At 38.5% G+C, this 22667-nt stretch overlaps 1 protein-coding gene across 4 annotated transcripts in view; it reads left to right on the top strand.

Annotated features, from left to right (window-relative positions):
* The window catches only part of LOC309497385 (piggyBac transposable element-derived protein 3-like), a 168989-nt gene extending 146473 nt beyond the window's left edge, over positions 1-22516 (top strand). Inside the window, exons 1-4 of one of the 4 annotated variants that reach the window (XM_082167645.1) lie at positions 3954-4011; positions 4672-4904; positions 12198-13251; positions 13441-15987. In XM_082167645.1, the coding sequence (XP_082023771.1) occupies positions 12651-13251; positions 13441-13688 (849 nt within the window). In that variant the 5' untranslated portion in view covers positions 3954-4011; positions 4672-4904; positions 12198-12650 and the 3' untranslated portion in view covers positions 13689-15987. Of the gene's footprint in view, positions 1-3953; positions 4012-4671; positions 4905-11356; positions 11369-12197; positions 13252-13440; positions 15988-21079 lie in introns of those variants that run through there. The other 3 variants (XM_082167643.1, XM_082167647.1, XM_082167646.1) reach the window with 3 other exon arrangements.
* Positions 22517-22667: the final 151 nt, after the last annotated feature.

Here is a 22667-nt window from a genome sequence, read left to right on the forward strand (position 1 = left end):
TATCAACAATTCAATTTTCACTAGTTAAAATGATAATTCTTGATATCAGGAATAATGTTTCTACTAGTAACAATGGCAATTTTTGATATCAGGAATTACATTTCAACTAGTAAAAATTTTCATTCTTGATATCAACAATTGAATTTTAACTGGTAAAAACTATAATTCTTGATATTAGCAACTGAATTTCAACTAGGAAAAACTGTAATTCTTGATATTAACAATTTATATCCTGGTAATGGCAATAGGCAAGCCATTTTGACTTTTAATCATTCGCATTATATGAATTCTTGATATCAACAACTAAATTTTCACTAGTTAAAATGATAGTTATTGATATCAGGAATTAGATTTCTACTAGTAACAATGGCAATTTTGATATCAGGAATTACATTTCCACTAGTAACAATGCTGCTACTTGATATCAGCATTTACATTTTCACTAGTTAAAATGATGATTCTTGATATCAACAATTGAATTTCAACTAGTAAAAACTATAATTCTTGATATCTGTAATTGTATATTCACTAGTGAAATGTCACCATAGGCTGCCATTCAAAATAAATTGTTGATATGAAGAATTGATTTCTTACTAGTTAAAATTCCAGTTTCACTTATCAGAAATACAATTCTTACTAGTAAAAACCTTTATTTTTGATATCAAGAATTCAATTGTCACTAGTTGAAATGTCTATTCTTGATATCAACAATTGAATTGCTACTAGTAACAATGTTCATTTTTGATATCAAGAATTCCATTTTCACTAGTGACAATGTTCATTTCTGATATCATGAATGTGATTGTTACTAGTAAGAAAGCCATTTTAGATATCTGGAATTGTATTGATATCAGAAATTTTACTAGTAGCAATTCAATTGTTGATATCAAGAATAGACATTTCAACTAGTGACAACTGAATTCTTGATATCAAAAATAAAGGTTTTTACTAGTAAGAATTGTATTTCTGATATGTGAAACTGGAATTTTAACTAGTAAGAAATCAATTCTTCATATCAACAATTTATTTTGAATGGCAGCCTATGGTGACATTTCACTAGTGAAAATACAATTACAGATATCAAGAATTATAGTTTTTACTTGTTCTTAACAAGTAAGAATTAGAATTACTTGTTAAGAAATTACATAAGAATTACTTGTTAAGAATTATAGTTTTAAAACATGTAATGTGCTTATGTAATCCGTATGAAATGTGCATTTCTCTCTGGCGCGTTCACTACTGCGAAGATCACGAGTCAGCTTCATCTTTGCAGCTGACACTGACACAGAAAACAATTGTTTATTAATAATATTAATTTACTCCTTGCTATTTGACATATTCATAATCATTACTTTTGCCCTTTTTTTTGTGACAGCTTTTAGGTGCTTTATTGGCAGCGGCACCCTTACATGTTACATGAACACGTCACCACCGCATCAGCAATTTGTGTTGACAAGCGTTGTTCAAGACTCAATATAGAGACCATGATTTTCCTACTAACAGAACTGCTTGCTAAAATACATTAACAAATATTAATGTTTATCATATATAGGAGTCACAAATCGCAGGTTTCCTCCACAGTCAGTTGAACTGATTGACACTATTGTCCATAGGTGTGAGTCGCTCACAATCATGAGCTTTATGTTTTGTCTAAATGTGGCGCAGCAAAACAGTACAATGACAAAATCACTTAAATAGGCGCTTTTACATTTTGCTTTGAAACCAAATCTTCCTTCATCTTGTCATCAAGAGTGAGGTGAAATGGGCGAAGTGAGGTGAAATCTGACTCCTGATTCCGATCTGTACTGCGACTTTCGTTTGGCTCATGCTTCTTTAAGAAGACACGTTCAGTTTTTAATTTGAGTGTCTGTTCTCTAACTGAACTAAATTATTGCATTCCTATCAAATCTTTGCTTAGTGGCAGCAGACTTGGTGAACATCCCAAATGGCATTTAATTGAATATATAAATATGTGCCGTGCATTTTCCTTTCAGTAACAAAATAAATGTGGTGATTAAAAATGTGCTGTGAATACTTGTGCTGTTGTGAGGGATTCTATTCAGGGGGTTGAATCACTTTGAGACTGCAAAAGTCATTAAAAGTTGCATTTACAGTTGAATTTGGGGTAACCGCTTAAAACATTTGTTGTGTTGGGCTATTTCAATTACTTTTATTCATTACAAACCAGCTGAAAGTACCAATAAATTCAGTCTGCAATAGGGGTTGAATAATTTTGATTACAACTATGTGGTTTACAAAGAACGGTACTATTTGTAACGATACTATGCATTTGTTACTCTGAAAACCCCTTGGTTTTTTTCCAACATTGATGATTTTTTTTGAGTACCATTTTGTCAAGCATAAAAAGATATTCTGTGGTGTGGCAATCTTAAACGAATTGTCACTCATTTTGAATGCATTCCCTTATTTTTCTTAAAATGCCCCTATTATGCTATTTTAAAGTTTCCTAATGTTTTGGAGTCTCCTTCAACAGGTTTACATGCATCAAAGGTCAAAAAACGGTTTAATTTTCTCATAATATACATTTGCACATCACCACATTTTCAATGATTTTTCAAATCAATCTCTCTAAATCTCTCCTTTTCGCGAACTACTCTGCTCTGATTGGCCAGGCGGCTCAGTCTGTTGTGATTGGTCTACTACGTGCGTGTCGAAAACAAAAACGCCCATTGCCATAACAATGTCAGCTCCTAAACTGTAAACTAAACACAGTTAAGAACAATGACGTAGATTTTACCATATCAACCCGAGTGCGATGATGAAACCCTGGAAGAACTAGTTATTCAAACCGAACCTCCATCGCAAGGACAACTCGAGCAGGACGTTTCTCAGTGATATAATGTACCTTAAACTGAGTAGTGTGAGATGTTGCAACTGTAATTTCTCACCATCAGCATTAACAAGTGCATGTCCATCAACAAACCGATTATTTTACTTGTTTAGTAGAAGACTAATTTTAACCACTGATTCTTATATATATTATTATTTTTATTTATTTATTTATTTATTTTAAGTAAACCTCATCATTGTTGTCTTTTATCTTCTTGAGTGGTGCTGGTGTTAATTACATTTTTTTTTGGTTACATTTTTCATTTAACGTTATCTTCTACATTTCCTCCAGTTCATCTTGTGCCTCGGCCCATTTATCAAAATTGCGATATTCACCAAATAAGTAAAATTACACGCAAAAATGGCTTTTATTGCACCCCTTCCAACCAATCAGAATCCAGTATTCAGGCAGACTATGGTTTAAGTACAGATAACATCATAAGGATGTGAGGAAACATTCCAGGATTTTTCTGTGGACTTCAATGTTGTACAACACATTGTGTAATCACATTGAAAGGTCACGTGTGACGTTTACAAACCACACGTGCAAAGTCTAAGTCAAACACCATTTACAAAATAAAAAAAGGTAAAACGATGATTTTGAAGTTGGAGGAGAAAATGAGATTGAGTTTTTCGCCATACCCTACATTTTTGAAACGGAACACGCAGTAACCATTTTAAGTACTCCATTCAGACAGACAATGTAATATCCTTATATGCACTTTAACCAAATAAAGTTGACATTTGATTTTATTTAATGCCCCAATATTGTGGAGATATTGAGATGAAATAAGACGAATATATCTAATAGTTAGATCACACATTGAGATCAGACATTTTGATCTACTAATTCCTAAAGAGTTTAAAATATTCTAAAGTTTTTTACAACCCTTCGTAATATGAAGACTAAGATTATTGACCTTATCCTTGTCTGAATATCATTCACGCTGGCTTATATTTTGGTAAGAATCTGAAAAAAATCGTAATGGCATTGATAGAATTTGGAATCTCTTAATCTTAAATTAATATTTTAATGTGTTTTATTCTATGCATATTTCTACGGGTTGTAGTGTGCACACAGGACTTTTATTTTGGTGTGGTGATGTGATGTCATAAAGCTGCGCCGCACTCCTGCATCTGATGAGATTCCACTGCAGAAAGGTTTGTGTTTTTGACCATTTTAAGTGTTTAGATTAAAGCAACCCGTTCATACAGTTTATACAATGAAATGAATGAATTACTGGTTAATGTAACATTGTGTTTGTAATAACACGGATGAACGTTGTTTTTATGGGTAAAGAGCATTCATGCATGAGTAACTAAATGAGTCTCATTTTGCTTCCTTTATCGTGAATGTTTACAAATTTAGATACTAGATACAAATTTAGTTTGTATGATTTGTGTTCTTTTATTAATTTATGTTTAGTTTTTGTCTAATCAGGTGATTTAAGTCACATTTATTTATATAGTGCTTTATACAATGCAGATTGTTTCAAAGTTAGTTTCTGCTCTACAGCAGATCTAGAAGAATATAGCGTCGTAGTCCAGCTTAAGTATGTTCAGTGATGGTTCATTTTTGTTGTAAAAAGTTGTATTTTTATATAGCCGCGCTGGATATTCTCATATAATGGTGTAAATACAGGCAGATTAATAATATTTTTGAATATTAAATGTCCCTAACTAAGCAAGCCAAAAGCAACAAAGGCCATTAACTCTCTCTTACCAGTTCTCTGAACTACTGAACTAGAGCTGATTGAGACGCACACAGAGATTTACTGTGGATTTATTTTTCTTTCTGTTAATTATTCTCATCTTAAACAGGACAAACACACAGAAGAACTCCTGGTGAAGGGACTGACATCCACGTGACACTATTATAAAGATGCCGTTTATTAAAGAGGAGAGTGAAGACGTGAAGACTGAAGAAACATTCAGTCTGAAACAAGAAGAAGCTGAGGAACAAACAAAGATGGCGTTTATTAAAGAAGAGAACAAAGACATTAAGATTGAAGAAACATTCAGTCTGAAACATGAAGATACTGAGGAACAAACAGGTTGGTTTCATTCTCAAAGCTGAATTTAGTCATTTGATCATTATTAAAATGTCCAGCTCTACAGAAATGAATTATATTTTTGTAGAATGTCAAATGAGTGTCCTAATTGAGGTGGTTTTATTTATTCGGGTCACCTTATGTGGACGGACATGTTGAGATCACGTGATCAGACAAATGCTAACGTTGCCTTCCACCTGAGAAGATCCGACTTACATTTGTTATTACAACACGCTTTAAACTAGGAAAAATAATACAGAAGAAGCCTTTTACAATTACTTGTGACATTAAACCCAAAATCAACTTCTAATTTGAAAACACTGAAAACCATATTACTTAATTTTACACCAGTATCAAAAAAATCCTTATTTTGTATAAATCAGATACAATGGCTGGGGGTTATTTGGCAAAAAAAAAAAAAAAAAAAAACTTATGGTCGGCTATTTGAAACCCCAATACCAAGAAAGGTTACTCACTACAATATGGTGCAAACGTAACATTTAGGCTACTTTGATATCAAGTTTTGCTAGTTAGCCTTCTCCTTGACAGGGTCCAAGAGGACCTATAATCTAAAACATGAAATTTCTGAAATTTTGTTCAAAAGAAATAATGGTAAATTAAATGCTAGGAAATTGATCTAAAATAGGAAGTATACAAAGACGTTTTACTACAGAAAACTATGCCATGTGTATTTACTTGGGGTGTGACAAGATCTCGTGAATATTGCCATGACGGAGTGTGAGGGTGAAATAAGCGTAGAACATTCCACCGCTACACACATTCGCCTCAACTGTCGTTTTGCTGTTTTTATACCCCCCCCCCCCACACACACACACACACACACACACACACACACACACACACACACACACACACACACACACACACACACACACACACACACACACACACACACACACACACATTATAAATGCACTGCTCTGCTCATCCAGCACGAGTTGCATTTGCACAGTGCACCAAGAATCACAGTTCACTGATGGTGGAAGATTCGTTGCGCAACAGCGTCATATAAAAGCACCGCTGCTCCCTCTATACCCAGAGTAAGGGTGTACTCACACTAGGCACGGTTGCCATGAACCGGGCCCGAGTACGATTGTCCCCCCTCCCCACTCCCCCTCTGGCCTGCACTCACATAGGGTTTCAGCATTCGTGCCGGAGCACGCTTACTTCATTATGGTGCGACGGTTTCGGGATAAACAGGAAGAGCGGCGCTCTCACTGAACACAATGGAGTCCAGCACGGTTAGCGCTCACACTGCATGCGAACCGCGCCCGAGTCCAACTGAACCGTGCTCTGGCCCACCTCTTCCAAGCGGGCCAGGGCCGGCTAATCGAGCCGCGCCCGGGCACGGTTCGGAGCACTCACACTAGTTGGTGGTCAAACGCACTCGGGCACGGTTCAAACTGGCTAGTGTGAGTACACCCTAAAACACAAGCTCCATGATGTGCGCAAATTAGGTTAACATACAAAACCCTATAACTTCCGGTGCAAAATAAAACCACAATTTCACAACAATTATAAAGAGTCTGAGCGCTAAGTTTGATTATGGTTGCACTTGCTCTCATTGTTTGCACTTAATAAGACCAAGAGAAAACTGTTATAAACTTTTATTTATACTGTTTGTATTTTATTTTAGTTCAGTTAGGAGGTCACACACAGCCTCAGTCAGGAGTTCTGGAAGCTCATAAATGTATTGTAAGGTCTGAAGAGACTCGTGTGAAATCATACTGGAGAAAATCCAGTCAGTAAAAACCTTTTACAGTGCTTGTATATTTTCTTCCAATGCATTTGATAATTCATACTCTTCTGCAGAGACATGAAATGACATGCATTAGAAGATTATTTGTGAAAACATTTCAAAATGCACCTGTATACTATTTTTCCATTCCAGACCATGAATTTTGTCATTGAGGATTTCAGAAAAATTGTGCAAAAATCTCATTCTAGAGAACCCAATCTCGTGAGATGAGCATCTCACATAACTGGCAAGCTGATTTGAAATGGACAGTATTGTTAAAGCATTTTTATTTTCTGCTATTATTTTACACAGATTTACAAACTGTTGAGAGATCGAGAATGATAAATCGTGTTCTGCAATGAGCGTGCACACGCAGTCATAAACACGGTCAGTCATTGGTACGATACGTCAGCTCTGGTTGCTGCTCCCAGTAGTCGTGTTGTGTGTTGGAGAGCGCGGACAGCCGCTCTGTGTTCAGGGTTTAATTTGTGACACGGTAGCACTTTTTTACCACTAGTTTCATATATTAGCTTTCTCGAGCACAACGTGCAGAAGCACATGGTTCTCTTAATTTCTTACACCAGCTACCAAAATACCTGGGCCCGTATTCATAAAGAATCTTAATGCAAAGAGTAGCTCCTAGTGACAAAATTCTAAGAAAATTCTTAGAAATGTGGGCGTTTTCTCTTAAAATTGAAGAAAAAATCCTAGTAAAGAAAAAAGTAATTCAGAAAGCATCTTAACCCTTAAAAGAGGTCTTAAGGTCAAAATTGTTAGGAGCACGGACGAGGACTTTTAAGAGGCTTAAGAGTTTCTTTAGCAGAGGAGAAAATGACAAAGACGACGAAGAAGAAGAAATGTGTTGCAGACAATGAATAACAGTGAGTTAATAAGAAGCTATAGATTAGATCGTGCAGGGATCATGTTTGTGACTGATCTTATTAGAGACACGCTAACATCTCCGACACAGCACAGAAATGCCATAGCGCCAGAAATGAAAGTAATCACTATTACAATATTTGGCAACTGGGAAAATTCCATGTTTGATCAAACAATTTTTATCATTCTAAGCCAATCAAATACCTTATAGGAAATTAACAGCATGGTTAAAAAATAAAAAAAAGGATTTATATACACATATATAATGTTTGTGTGTGTGAGAACGGTCAAATAGGAAAAATTACGCATGTAATTTCAAAGTGAAGGCTTAGAATAGACCCTATACTTAAAATTACTTTTTTGCCCTTCTTGGACAACCAACCAATCACAGTCTTCAAAAGATTGTGTCATACATAGCAACGGGGTCAACCCCGCCTCCTTACTAAGATGAAAGTTTTTGTCTTTTCCTTATTCAGAGTTGCTCTCAGATCGGTCCCGAATCGCTTTTAAGCTAAGACTCCTACGTAAAAGTTTTTCAGCTAAATTAAGAGTTTTCTTAGAGGATTCTTAGAATCTTTATGAATACGGGCCCAGCTGTCTCTGCCTATTCCTTCTATCCACCCCCAGCGCCATTTATTTTTAAGTCCTTTATCAATTAGGATGTCTTCCCCAGGCTTTATAGACTTAGTCTCCATCCTGCTGACTTATTTGCTTTCTTCTCTCCAATTCTGCTCCGGCATCTATGCTTAGTAAGACTTGGGTTCTGCTGGATCTCAACCACACTTTTTCCATGACCAGCCCCATTCTACTTCTGATTGCCTTGTAATGTTAGTTTGGTTAAGAGTGAAAGCTGTGTTCCTCTCATACCATTGGTGGGTGAACTCATGAACATGTTTTTTGTTTTTAAATGTAGGACTATCTGTTTTATTTCTGCAGCCAAATGCCTCTCACTGGAGATACGGCATGGTGCCGGAAAACTTTAGCCATGTGCAATGTAAATGATTAGTTTTATTTTTTGTAGAAAAGGAATATTTTTCAGAGCATAAATACATAAACATGTTTCGCTTGATCCCCTCAAAGTCGCGTTGGATTTTTCTCCTTAGCGTAAAGGTTGAGAGGTCCACCTATCACTGTTTTCCTTGTTCATAAAGTTAGTGGGGTAAATATAAAGGCTTTAATTTGTGTGTACAACCTACACTTGCATCACTGATAGTTCTTATTTTGCTGGGTTTGACCCTAATTTGAAGTAGGAGCTAATTAAGTTCCCCCAAAAGTTGTTCCTATTACCTAAATCGTTCCCAGTTCCTGAGCTGCGAACACCAAAAAACAGGTACTTACGCCATTAGTTCTAGGAACTATGAAATGGTTCCTCTGGTGAGAAAGCCTCTAATGTTGGTGATGTCTCCTATAGAAGGGGGCAGGGGATTGGGTCTAAGGGACAGGTTGTATTAAAGGTATACTCCACCGTTTTTTCATATTAAACTATGTTATTCCTTTAAGTAAGACGAGTTGATACATACCTCTCTCATATCAGTGCGTGCACTCAATCGCTCTGGTGCGCGGTGACACTTGTGATAGCACTTAGCTTAGCCCAGTATATTCAATGGTATCTAACAGCAATGAATTTAGAAGTGACCAAACACATCAACGTTTTCCCTATTTAAAAACAGTTACACGATTAGTTATACGACCAAGTATGGTGACACAAAATAAAACGTGGCGCTTTTCTAAGCGGGTTAAAAAGGATAACTATAATGTATGGCGGAATAGCACTTTTGGGAATACTTCGACTCGGCGCAGTAAAAAGTCACGCCCGATCCTCTTCCTCTCACTTCTGTCAATAGTGGGAAGAGGATCAGGCGTGACTTTTGTGCAGACAATGAATCAGCAAGGACAAACAATTTGTAGCCCCATTTTGTGGGCTTGTCCTTCATATATTGTTTCAGCCCAATTCTTGCCCTTGATGCAACCATATGTTCATCCATTGCCTTTGTGGTTGAAAATATGTCTTGCACGCAGAAACAATGTTGCCATAGAGGGGTTTTATTTTGCACAGTCTGTCATAGCCAGGGCTTCCCTTTTTTCTTGTTATCTTCATCCTCTTTTAGATGAAGGTTCCAAGAAATGCTTTGAAAATGGGATCTGGACATTGCAAAATGAAGAAAGGGAAAACTATAAATGTCCTTCGTTGACCAGTAATCCACCAAAGTCTTTGCATTTACCATTTACCTCGTCTCTTCATGTTCAAGCTGCAATATCACAGCCCCTGATTGGTCCATTTGATCTCGCGATACATTGCCGAAAAGCGGAGCGTCTAAGCTTTAAGGCAATATATGCTTTATCCGGATCAGAAGATGTTTACATGTTTTCCTGCATTCTTGAATATCATAACATTTACTTTGTGGTGTTTGGCACTCGCGGGACATATTGAGGGATTACTTGGGCACGCAACCCCAGAAAACAGAAAAATGGCTCATTTTGTAGAGAATAACCAAAGGAAAAGGATGATGTAGCATTTGTGGCTAACTGTGCTGTCTAGTGCAAGTAGCAGGGCAAATATTCAATAATTGCACTTGTTGATTGTATACCTCATGATTCATTCGAAAGTGTATTAGATTATACCTCACTAAAAATACTTTTTGAACCTTCTTACTGGCAATGAGAGCTTTCATTTGATATATGGTTTGTACAAGTGCATCATATTTGAGTGATATGAAAAATATGCGTATTCAACTACGCACATAATTATGAAGCTGTTGTTGGGTGAACAAGGTAATTTATTGTAAATAAGTTACTTGGTGTAAAACAAATGCCAAAGTGATGCATATCTCCAGAAAGTAGACATTCCAAGCTTTCAAATGGTACCCGATATGAGCTCATAACTCCACATACATTTAAAATATGAAGTACATTATTAATGACGTCATTTTGGACCCGGATCCGGGATTCTTACAGTCTTTTTGTATGTTAAGTAAAGGGGGACAGAACTTGTGTGTCAACAATTTTTGTGTAAACAAATGTATTATAATAGGCCTATATAATTCCTAAAAAGGTGGGCCGCGGCTTGATGACCATGGGGAAATGTGGGTCCCATGGCCAAACTATTCAAACCATCATTAATAATCGTAATTACAATTTCAAGGTAATGATCGACAATTATGATTTTTGTCATAAAATTAAAAGATTTTTCGTGCAGCCCTAATAGGAACTGTTGTGAGATGCATACAGAGTGACATTCTATTGCATGTGAAAAGCACATACTACAGTTTGAGCAGACTCACAAATGTGCTTGACTACAGCAACTCATCCTCTTCTCAACAAAAATTGCATGTTCCTGGAGCGGGTTTATGTAAATTTTAGGGTTGGTGATGTCACTAACCCGGGAGGAATGTCATGTAGTCCCTACCAGGCGTTTGTTGTAGTCCTTAAAAAATGATTTCTTTAAAAGCAAATATCTTCCTTTGCTTTGAACTTTGAGCGTTGTAACTTTGCAGATGTTGTTTATGCTCAAACAGCAACTTTACACACTAACTAAAGTTAGAAAAGTGAAATCATAATTAACCACCCCTTTAACCCTTTAACGTGCATTGTAACCGTGCGGTTGACCTTTATTTGCGGTCAAATTCCTATAATTAAAACTCGCCAAACCCCATTTTTAGCTGTTTGTTCGTCTTCCTCTCACTGAATAGAATGTGTAATGGCAATTATATCCACTGGGTGGCAATGTTGTTATAAAATATTTGTTGCTGAGACGAGCTGAATCTGAACCGGAAGTGTATTGTCGTGACCTCTCTTCAAACAATGGCTGCCAGTGACTCTAAAATTTAAGGTAAGATATTTTTTGGTTGGATTTAATGTTCTAGACTTCCTAATGATTATATTTTTGTTGAATGGAAGAAACGTGATAAGATGTATCTCTCTGTTACCTCCAAAAAGTTGTGTGACCGCTCGGTTGAGTTGCCCAGTTAGGGTAAATGAAATGGACGCTTGCTAAATTAGCACAGCAACGCGATCATGACTCAGTATAATACACCCTGCAGGATCATACGGCCTATTTCTTTGCTAGACTATATGTATTTTACCCTTATTTATACGGCCTGTGGTTTTACCTTCAGATTCTAAATTGAATACTGTTTACTCTTTACAGATTACGAAATGAACCATTAGTCCTACTCATTATTTCTGCAATAGCCATCGTAGCTGAGGTTTATTGACTAACACTAACGTTGTGCATTGAATAGCTACAACTACAGCTGTCTAGATGGGTATAAACATTACATTTTCTGTTCAATAATCTGACAAACATAACATGATAATGAGACTGTAATTGAATTGATGGTTGGACATTTTTGGCTTTATTTAGCACAGTAAACTTACCTTATCAGTCACACTTCAACATTTTCTGTCTCTTATGTAATTTCATGGTTGTGTGTTATCTGATTTGTCATACATAGTACACAGAGTATTTATTAGCATATGCATTTTTTTCTTCACAAATTAAAATAAATCACAATGTGCCTGTATGTTGGGAGAACAGTTTATCAATATGACAATTGTGCATTTATTATGGATAGATGTACCTGATGCACTGATTACTCAAGACACAGTTTGCGACCCTACACTGTACAGTAATGTTTATTACGTTCCATCTCTTTCAGACATAATGGACTGCCGTACATTTTATGGACCCCCCAGATCTACCTCTAGCACTATTGCACTTTTACCCGCTGATCCATGTGACTCAGAAGTGGAAGAGCTCAGTGATCCAGACGATGGAGATAATGAAGATTTTGTCCCTCCACGCAGTATAGATTTACCGGCCCCTTCAAAGAAATTGAGGAATAGAAACAGGCTTGTTGAGGTATCTTCAGACCTCAATCAAACTCCCTCCCCTCCTGCAAAGTCCAGAAAGACCAAATGGGTCAAAAAGGACATTCCAATCTTCACTCTGCCCGAGCCTGTCTTCGAGCTTCCAGAGTTGGCGCCTCTTTACTGACCAGATGATTGTGCACATAACTGAGCATACCAACCTGTACTCAGTTCAACAGACCGGGACATCCATCAACACCACAGCTGCTGAAATTTAGGTTTTCTTGTCAGTTTTGCTCTACATGGGTGTTTTTGAATTTCCCTCTTTGGAAGATTACTGGGCCTGTGAGTCACGCTTCCCACCAGTGGCTGATACAATGTCAGTGAAGCGCTTCAAAGTGCTCCGAAGATATGTCCACTTCAATGATAACTTCCAGATGGAGGGCTGCCCTGACCGCTTCCATAAGATACGCCCTCTTTTTGACATGTTCAGAGAACAATGCCTCCTTATTCCACCTACCAACAGGCAGAGTGTTGATGAAGTTATGGTGGCTTACAAGGGCACCAGAGCTGGCAAACTCAGGCAGTACATTCAGAACAAGCCGGATAAGTGGGGGTTTAAGATCTTCTGTCGGGGCAGCTACTCTGGCATCATCCACGACTTCATATTGTACCAAGGGGCCACAACATTCTTCAACATTCAAGAGGAAGAGCATGCACATCTGGGCTTGGAAGACCTCCTCCTTGGCGCCAAGGTTGTCTCAATACTCTGCAACACTATCGTACACAAAGAGGCAACTGTGGTGTTCTACGACAACTTTTTTACCAGCTTCGACTTGGTGAAGACGCTGCACACCAACCTGGGACTGAGAAGTGTGGGTACCGTCAGGGTAAATCGCACAGGTAATGCACTTTCAGTAAATATATTAATCATGTTAGTTACACAATCACAACCAAATCAAACCATGCATGCACATACATTTTTTTCTTCTGATGCAGATATACTGTACACATGCCTTCCATTTGTTATAGAAATTATATGTTATTGTGATACATACTGTATTCACAAAAACTAATTTCCATGTCTTTCAGGTGGTGCAACATTGATGAGTGATAAGGAGATGGTGAAGCGAGGCCGAGGTGTTGTTGATTTCTGTTCATCAGAGGGAGTCGTTGCAGTAAAGTGGTTCGACAAGAAGTGTGTCACCTTGCTGAGCAATGCTTATGGGGTGGAGCCACTGTCTTCAGTGAAGAGATACACAAAGGAGGCGCAACAGAAGGTCGACGTCCCCTGCCCATCCATCGTCCTGGCATACAATCAAGCCATGGGGGGGCATTGATCTCTCCGATATGCTTGTGCACCTCTATAAAACACCAATGAAGTCCCGGCGCTGGTACCTGCCATTGTTTGGGTACATCATCGATGTGAGCATTGTGAATGCATGGCTTATCTACAAAAGGGACTGCAGTATTCTCAAACAGAAACCGATGCCCTTGAAGAAATTCCGTCTGTCGGTGGCAGCTACGTTGAAGGGAGCTGACAAGGTTCCTGCCAGGGTTGGCCAACCCCCAGGTGCTAAGCACAAGCCACAAGTCTGTTGCCCCAACCCCCGAGTTCTCCAACCCACCCAGGAAGTCCGATATGATGGTGTTGGACACTGGCCTACATTTGGCACTCAGAGAGGGAGGTGCAACTTGTGCAAAAGTGGAGTGTCGCGTTGGCGATGTTCCAAATGTGGAGATGGAAAGTTGTTTGAACAACAAAAAACAGTGCTTTGTTGCATATCACCAGAGATGAGTTAAGAGTAAGCCAAGGATGAGACCCATGCACACACCCACACACCCTTACTTGATATTATTACTACATTGATTAATCACCCTTTATCATTTTTTATATGATTTTACAAGTTGCATTTTTGTATTTTGATCAGATTTCACATTTACAGTAATTCAAGGATGAGAAGTTGTTTGAATAGAAAACTGTTCTTTGTTACGCATCACCTATCAAATCAAAAGATATGTGCTATATTTCTATTTTATTACATTGTCAATTTGTCTATACCATTCATCTTGTCAGATATTGTTACCAGAGATGATTTATTTATTTTATTTATTGTATAGATTTTTTATTATTTATTGTTTAGGTATCATAATTATTTATTTAGTTTTGTATTTGTTTGTAACATGTTTTTAAAATAAATTGATGATATTAACATATTCTACTGTCTGTAATGTTTTTATATGAAAAAAAATTAAACTTCAGATGCACACACGAAAAAAATCCATGAATGCCTAATACTAGTTACTTAATGCCGAGAATTACCCTAAAGCCTGGTTCACACGGCAGGATAATTAGGCCGATTTTAGCCCCGATTCACTCCTTCCGACAATCTTAAGGATGCTCCGATTATTGTAAAATAATCTGATCAGATATTCCTGCCGTGTGTGGTGTGTTAAGACTGCTCTCGTCTGCTCGGAAGGACGTCGGGACCGCTCCGATCTCCGCTCCGATCTCAAATCGGGGATATCCAACATGTTGGATTTATTTGGCCCGATTTCTCCTTGTGTGTGGTGTCCCCCGAGCACGCAGCCTGTGGACTGTGGAGTGTAGCCAATCCGAAAGCGAGGTGACGAGGCAGCGAGGAAGCACCGGGAAACATAATCAAAACAGTCGGCGGCATCGCGCACCAGAAAGTCCGGTGGACGTCGGAGATCATCGCCTTTTCTTCTGATAACGTTTTTTTCCGGTTAAAAACAAACTACAAACTATTGCCACTCCATCCTCTTCGTCCGCCATGATTGTTTACTCTGAAGTCACGTTTGATCTCGAGGTATTTTGCGAGATTTCCCGTCTGACCTGAGAATGCTCGGGAGTCAAATCGGTTCGTGTGTGATGTGTTGATTTTGCCGTGTGGCTGCGCACCACACACTGTACGACCAAAACTGTTAGACCCGTGATTTTTTTATCCCCGTGTGTGGGGTCTCTCAGGTTTGGAAAATCGGCCGACAATTTTAAAATCGTCCCGTGTGAACTAGGCTTAACTGGGCAAGTCAACCGGCTGGTTGACGTGTGTATCTGCTTCCTGATTGGGTTATAAAAAAGAAAAAAAAAACACTGAAAAGTTGCTAAATGTGGACTAAGGAACACCATTTTATCAAAAAAATTTTTTTTGCATATTTATTTCTTAGTGTGACTGATAAAGGGTTAAACCCCAACCCCAATAAAACACACCTGCACCAGCTAATCAAGCTGTTCAGGGTTACTTGATAATTACAGGCAGGTGCAGTGGAACTGAAGTCTGCAGGACAGTAGCTCTTCTGAAGCAGGGTTGGAGATCCCTGGTCTAACCTGTACAGAGTCGACCCTGGTGGTTTATATAGGACACTACCGCCATTTTGTCTGACTGGACTGAGATGTGGTGTCCTATTAGGTCTGTGACAGGAAGGTTTCAGTGCCAGAAGAAATGCCATTATTTCCATGCTGTTGATAAGCGACCAGGAGCTAGTAGTCGTTCTGTTCTCGCGCTGAGCTCCCAAACCCATGTCTGTGGTGACCACCTTCCTGCTCGAGACCAACCCCATGCTTTCTCCAGACCAGTAACAGCTGGGATCCTTCCAAGGGGCCAGGGTCTGATGCATCCGTGGTCCACCTTGACACGAAGGTGACCTGATTGCTTCTTGCATTCGCTTCTTAGTGGTCAGCTTGTTTTAAAGGGGTGGTATAATGCTTTTTTCACAAGATGTAAAATAAATCTCTGATGTCCCCAGAGTGTGTATGTGAAGTTTTAGCTCAATACCCCACAGATATTTTTATATAGTAAATATATTTTTTTGCTTTGGCCTAAATGCACAATTTTGGTGTCATTTTACAGGAAACCCTTTGAAGTTGCATAAAACACTGCTAAAAATTTAAATATATATATATATCAGAGTTTCCGATAGAAAAAAATGGTGCCGGTCAAAGTGACCGGCAGAGGTTTTGTTTTCCGGACATTTTGATGATTTGCCGGTCAAATATCGCCTCTTAATTAGTCAAGTTGAGGAAAACTGGAGGCAGGCTATGTAATTTAAAAAATGACATAATCAGGCCGTAAAGAATGCAACATGTTTATTAGCCTAACTTTCAAATAGACGGAAAAAAACATGAACGTCCGATTGGCGTCAATCAACGCCAATTGTTTTTACTATGGTTTCACATTCATAGTTTAACAAACCAATCCCCCTTCCCCACATAAAATATCTGAATAGTAGCCTATTGTTTTTACTCAAGCGAACTTAATTATACTCTCTCAGTATGTCTCATTTAGCTGGTAACATTTAAATTGGCCACCGTGAAATGACTCCTTGTCAAATGAACTGGAACAAACAAATGACTATAGGCCTTTAACATTGTCTCGCGTCATTTTAGGCTACTTTTTACGCTGTTTTGCAGTGCTGAATTGTGCAGCTGCCGACTTAAAATCAAAACTTCCCTGTAGCTGCGTTTCCATTACAGATTTGCGCAAATGTTTTGCGCTATTATCTAAATGTCGATAAAAAAAAAACTATTTCGAAATGACGGCGTTTCCATTAACCGATGTTATGCGACTAAAACGTCCTTTTTTCTCTCACGATAAGTCATTTAAAAAAATCACGGCAACGGACGTTTATATAATATCACAGCCACCGCATTAGACATTATTATTATTATTATTAATGGAAGGAGACGTGGCGTGTTATCCAAGCATTAATGGCAGGGAAATACCCTTGTAGCCTACTGCGAACAACACATAAGGAGTTTCTGGGTGTTTCGCCCTCATTTCTGCTCCGAGGTTTTGATTGTGGCATTTATTTGAGATTTAGAATCCAGTATTCCTATAGGCTAATTATTGTTTCTTTTATGAATTTAATAAAGAACTCTGTCTCGTATTCAGTCCAAACGATCCTTGTAGGCTACTTTTGTGTCCATTCGTTTTTCCTTTTTTAACCCGTAACTGAAAAACGAAAAATGAACGGTTGTTGTCTTTTTAAAACGCAAAGTTGAACACCAAAATTTTTATTTGAACTGGCTACACCAACTGCTGCGCAAAAAAGTAAATACCGACGAATTTTCAGATTTTTGTTTATGACTTTTTGCCCTTTTATTAAACATTTAAAATATTCACAAATTAATGAATATTAATTTGTCCAAGGACAAACAATTTGTAGCCCCATTTTGTGGGCTTGCCCTTCAATTCTTGCCCTTGATGCAACCATACGTTCATCCACTGCTAGTTGCCTTTGTGGTTGAAAATATGTCTTGCACGCAGAAACAATGTTGCCATAGAGGGGTTTTATTTTGCATAGTTATAGCCAGGGCTTCCCTTTTTTCTTGTTATCTTCATCCTCTTTTAGATCACAAAGATGAAGGTTCCAAGAAATGCTTTGAAAACAGGATCTGGACATTGCAAAACGAGGAAAGGGAAAACTATAAATGTCCTTCGTTGACCAGTAATCCACCAAAGTCTTTGCATTTACCAATCCCATATAGATCAAAATGCCCATGTAGCACAAAAAGTCTTTCACAACAAGTGGTATCCACATTGTTACGTATCAGAACATAAGTGTGTTTATATTGTGTAGAACAAAGGAATGTGCGCATGTTTTCTTTTTGTTCTCTTTTTGCTCTCCCTCCCTGTCTGTCAATTTGCGCTCATTTGAGTGTCACAGGTGCAGCTGATTAGAAGGGCGGCGCTGATGGACTTCTCGTGTGGATATAAGCCGTGTGGAAGGTTTGCTCATCGAGTTCCCCCTCCTGCTTCACGCAGTTGTATAGTGTGTGATTAAGAGTTGTGTCCGGTACAGTGGTACGGAAAAGCCGTTTGGCTGTCGTGTGTTTTTCTTTTCCTTAGAGTAAGCTGCTGGTGTGCGGCATTCCGGCCTGTTAGCGGTATAGGACGGTAATTGTGCAATCTTATAGCTTTAACTAAAAATATTGGGAGGTCTGAGGCCCTATTTTTCCTTTAACTTTTTCTCCTGTTTATTGGCTAGCAGGGAGGCAAGAACTGTACTTTTGTTATTTCTAATTCCAGGTAAGATGATTTAAAAACTAGTTAGAAGACCCGTTTTGTTTGTTATTTTGTGGCCGTTTGAAACCTTCCCATTTTTGAATTATAACTTTCCTTTTCACAATGAATGAAATCTTACTCATATGTAAAAATAAATCCTGATTTTCTGCTGACTATACAGTGTCGTTGTGTGTTTACGGGAGCAGGAGATGGAACTCCGGGCGTCACCTTTTAATAGGTGTCGCTCCGTATGTTAGTGCATGTGGCACGTAACACACATGAATTTCTTACCCGACTCAGCCCTCGTTGCAGCATAGGAGTTTGTGTTTCTTATTATTGTGTCAATAACAGACGTGGTAAAAAATAACTGAAAAAGCTCAAGTGGTGAATACGCAGCATTTCTGATGAGCTTGAGGTCCTGGTGGTCGTTTTGGTGCAAATGGGAACAAAACTGGGTTCTCGTCTGTGTCCATTTCAGTGTGCCAGCTTTCTTCATCAGAAGAAGATGGCTGAGCACTCCTCCCTCTTTGTGAAGTCCCAGCTCTTGCTCTGCCTCTACCTCTTGTGGGGTTAGGGGTAGGGGTAGGGGTTGGGTGCCCAGGTATGCTTGAGAACAGAGAAGAGTGACGTTGCCTCTCTGCGTGACTTGGAGGAATCCACTCATCATCGGATGAACTTGCACTGTAACACAAAATAATAAACTTGTAAATATCTGAATACTCCACTAACACAGCCATAAAAGGTGGAGCTAGACTCACTGCAGGACGTTGATTGGTTGATAGAGAATCGTCACTTGCGCTTGCTACAAGTGGAATGTCAACATAAGAAGTGCCATTTTTTAATATACAGTTTAATATAATACTACTGTTACTGTGTCACAATGTAAATTTAAGAGTTTTTCAGGCGAGAATGTAGTTGATTAAAGCTCAAATCTGTGGTTTATTTATAAAGATTAATGAAAATTTGAGATCCGTGCAATCACCGGGCGCTCGGCGCTCATGTACCCCGCCTGGAACAGCCTTTCCTCGGCTGGTCCTTCTGACGTTTGCCGCTGACTCTGACGTCTCTGTAGTGGTTAAACATGAGATATAATTCGTCTTGTGTAGACCTAACCGGCGATCTTTGGTCTTGTGAATCTATAATTTGTTCCCTGGCCGAACTGAGGGCTAAGTGAAATTTCATAACTTTATATTTCGGCTATTTAACTTTACCGTTGTATCGTTAGACTAGAGCGCTGACTGTATGTTTGACTGAATTGTTTGCTTTATTTCTTATTGTAAAGCTTCTTGTACTTTTTACTTATACTTTTATAATGGCTATTATTGATAAAACTGAAATGTAACAAAAAGAGACAGGGTTTAGTTATGTAATTTTTTATTTTATTACAGTGAAGATGATCAGAGTACAAATGCACATATTGCCTGAACCATATTAATAAGTTTAATATTTTTTAAATTTAAATGAAAAGAGGCAGGGTTGTGTTATATATATATTTTGTTATAAATAGGCTAACGTTACATGCAGTGAATATAATCAATTTGCCTGAACCACATTTGTGTGGCTATAATGTTTAAGATTTCTTTAAATGAAAACGTAAAGAGGCAGTGTGGTGTTTTATAACATATTTCTTTTTATTGTTGCCTAAAATGTACATACAGAGATAACCGGAGTAACGTTAGCAGAGCGAGCTGACTGACGCTTTGAAGAACGCGCTGTTCCATTTGCAGAATTACCGGACTCGCGTCCTCAGGAGTCATTCTCCTGAGCTGGGCTTGGCAAGTCCGAACTTTGCGTAATTGCTATTGAGAAACGCCTAATGTCGGCGGCGGCACTTGGCTTCTTGTGACAATAATGGCGAGAAGCATATCCTGTATGTCATCCATTGTTGTTTATGTCGCTTTCTTCTTCGTGCGAAAATGACGTTGAACGCTTCTTTCCGGCATAGGCTGCCTACACCACGCCTGTCAAGTAAGGGTACTGTTGGCAGTGGAAACGCTAGCCGATTCATGGTTTACCGACCCGAACCGTTCCGTACTGCTCAGTGGAAACGAGCCATAAATTTCATAGGTAACACTTTGCAAGCCCCATTTGTTAAAGGAACACTCCACCGTTTTTTTAAATAGGGCTTTATTCACTTTCGTTCCTACATTTAGATAGGTGGGCAAATGCATTTTTGTCTCAGTGCATGCATTGTTTTAGTTTGACAGGGTCAGCGCTAGCTAGCTTAGCACAATGAATGGAATCCTTTTGCCAGCTAGCATGTTTGGGTAAAAGTAATAAAAAATAAATTAAAAAAACACCTAATTACTTCTTTTGGCATGTGTATTCACAACGAGTACAAATAGCGATGCAGATTAACACTAGGCGATTTCCTAGGCAGATATTGACTTGAGACTAAATTAGGGGGAAGCACAGGCGAAGCACTGCTACTTGGGCGCAGAGATATCACACAACACATGAAATCCCACGACTTCTGTCAACATACCCAGTTTACCCAGTCTAGGGTATTGTGGATTATTGATCAAATATTATAAATAATTGTGTGTCTAATCTGTCTCAGTCACTACACATTTAACACATTTTTCAAGTGGGTATAACATCTAGTTAAATGTTGACTTTAATGTTTTACATGTAGAAATGTTTTAATGTCTGTTGCTTTGTGCCATTAAACTGGGGTTAACTTTTATTTGTCTTGTTTGCCTTAGACCTGATGGCGCTGAAAGACGAGAATCAAGTACTGAATGAAATGGAAGAGAAAGATCAATATGAAAAGACTTCATCACAAGAAAAAGCTCAAAAGACAGAAACTGAAAGTTATTTCATCTGCCAACACTGTGGAGACAGATTCACTCGAAAAGCAAGCCTTAACTGGCACGTAAGAATTCACAATAAAGAGAAGGGTTACACCTGCTATCATTGTGAAAAGAGTTTTGATCAACTTCATGACCTTAAAGTCCACATGGAAGATCACAAGGGAAATAAGCCATGCATCTGCCCACAGTGTGGAATGAGATTCAGACAAAAAAGAAACCTTAATAACCACATGGGGATTCACAATAAAGGGCAGCATTACCCCTGCCAACAGTGTGGAAAGAGTTTCAGTCAGCATAAAAACCTTGAAGTCCACATGGAAGTTCACATGGGAAAGAAGCCGTATACCTGCCAACAGTGTGGAAAGCAATTCAACCGAAAAGGAAACCTTAATAACCACATGAGCATTCACACCAAAGAGAAGCCTTACACCTGCAAACAACGTGGAAAGAGTTTTGATCAACATGGACACCTTAAAGTCCACATGAGATGTCATACTGGAGAGAAACCCTACAAATGCTCTCAGTGTGGAAAGTGTTTCAGTCAACATGGGAGCCTTGAAGTCCACATGAGAATTCACACTGCAGAGAAGCCTTTCACTTGCAAACAGTGTGGAAAGAGTTTCAACCGAAAAGGAAATCTTAACATCCACATGGTAGTTCACACTAGAGAGAGCCCTTACACCTGCGATGAGTGTGGAATAAGGTTTACTATGAAAGGAAAATTTAAAAGGCACATGGTGATTCACACTGGAGAGAAGCCTTTCACCTGCCAACAGTGTGGACAAAGTTTCAACCGAAAAGAAAACTGTAACATGCACTTGAGAACTCACACACGAGAAAGCCGCTCTAGCCATTTTTAAGGCCTTTCTGTATGTAATCGTGCTCTATCTCCACAAAATGCAGAAAATGTCTAGTTTTGTTTTCTTCCAGCTGTTTTATTTTTCTGCCTGCTCTCTTAAGGGCCCGAGTGTGCTCATCGTACCACGGCATTGGACTGTTTTCTTTAATCTTCTCTAAGTGCAATGGAGTAACTGTGTCTAAAGTGCTGGAAAAGAGAGAGTCAAAAGTTTCTGTCACTATCGAGTTCTTGTAAGCTATCTGGGAGGCTGAGGACATGAAACTGATCTGGAATATAACTAATAAAGCAATCTTTAGTGGCAGAAGTGATCGTTCTAACATTTGTAACGCGGAGTAAATAAACCTTGTAACCTTGGGTAAATAAAGTATACACAAGACTAGATAATGATCTGAGATGTCGTCGCTCTGTTGCAGAATTTCAACGGCATCAACATTGATTCCATGTGATAATATTAGATCTAGAGTATGATTGACATTGGGTTGGTCCTGACACATGTTGTCTAACTCCACTAGTTAAGAATGTCTTTAAATGCCAAACCCAATGCATTTTTTTCATTGTCTACATGTATATTAAAATCACCAACAATTAGGACTTTATCTTTATCGTTTTTATAACGGTAAT

Source organism: Leuciscus leuciscus (assembly GCF_965113295.1).
Source record: "Leuciscus leuciscus genome assembly, chromosome: 4".
Taxonomy (NCBI): Eukaryota; Metazoa; Chordata; class Actinopteri; order Cypriniformes; family Leuciscidae; genus Leuciscus; species Leuciscus leuciscus.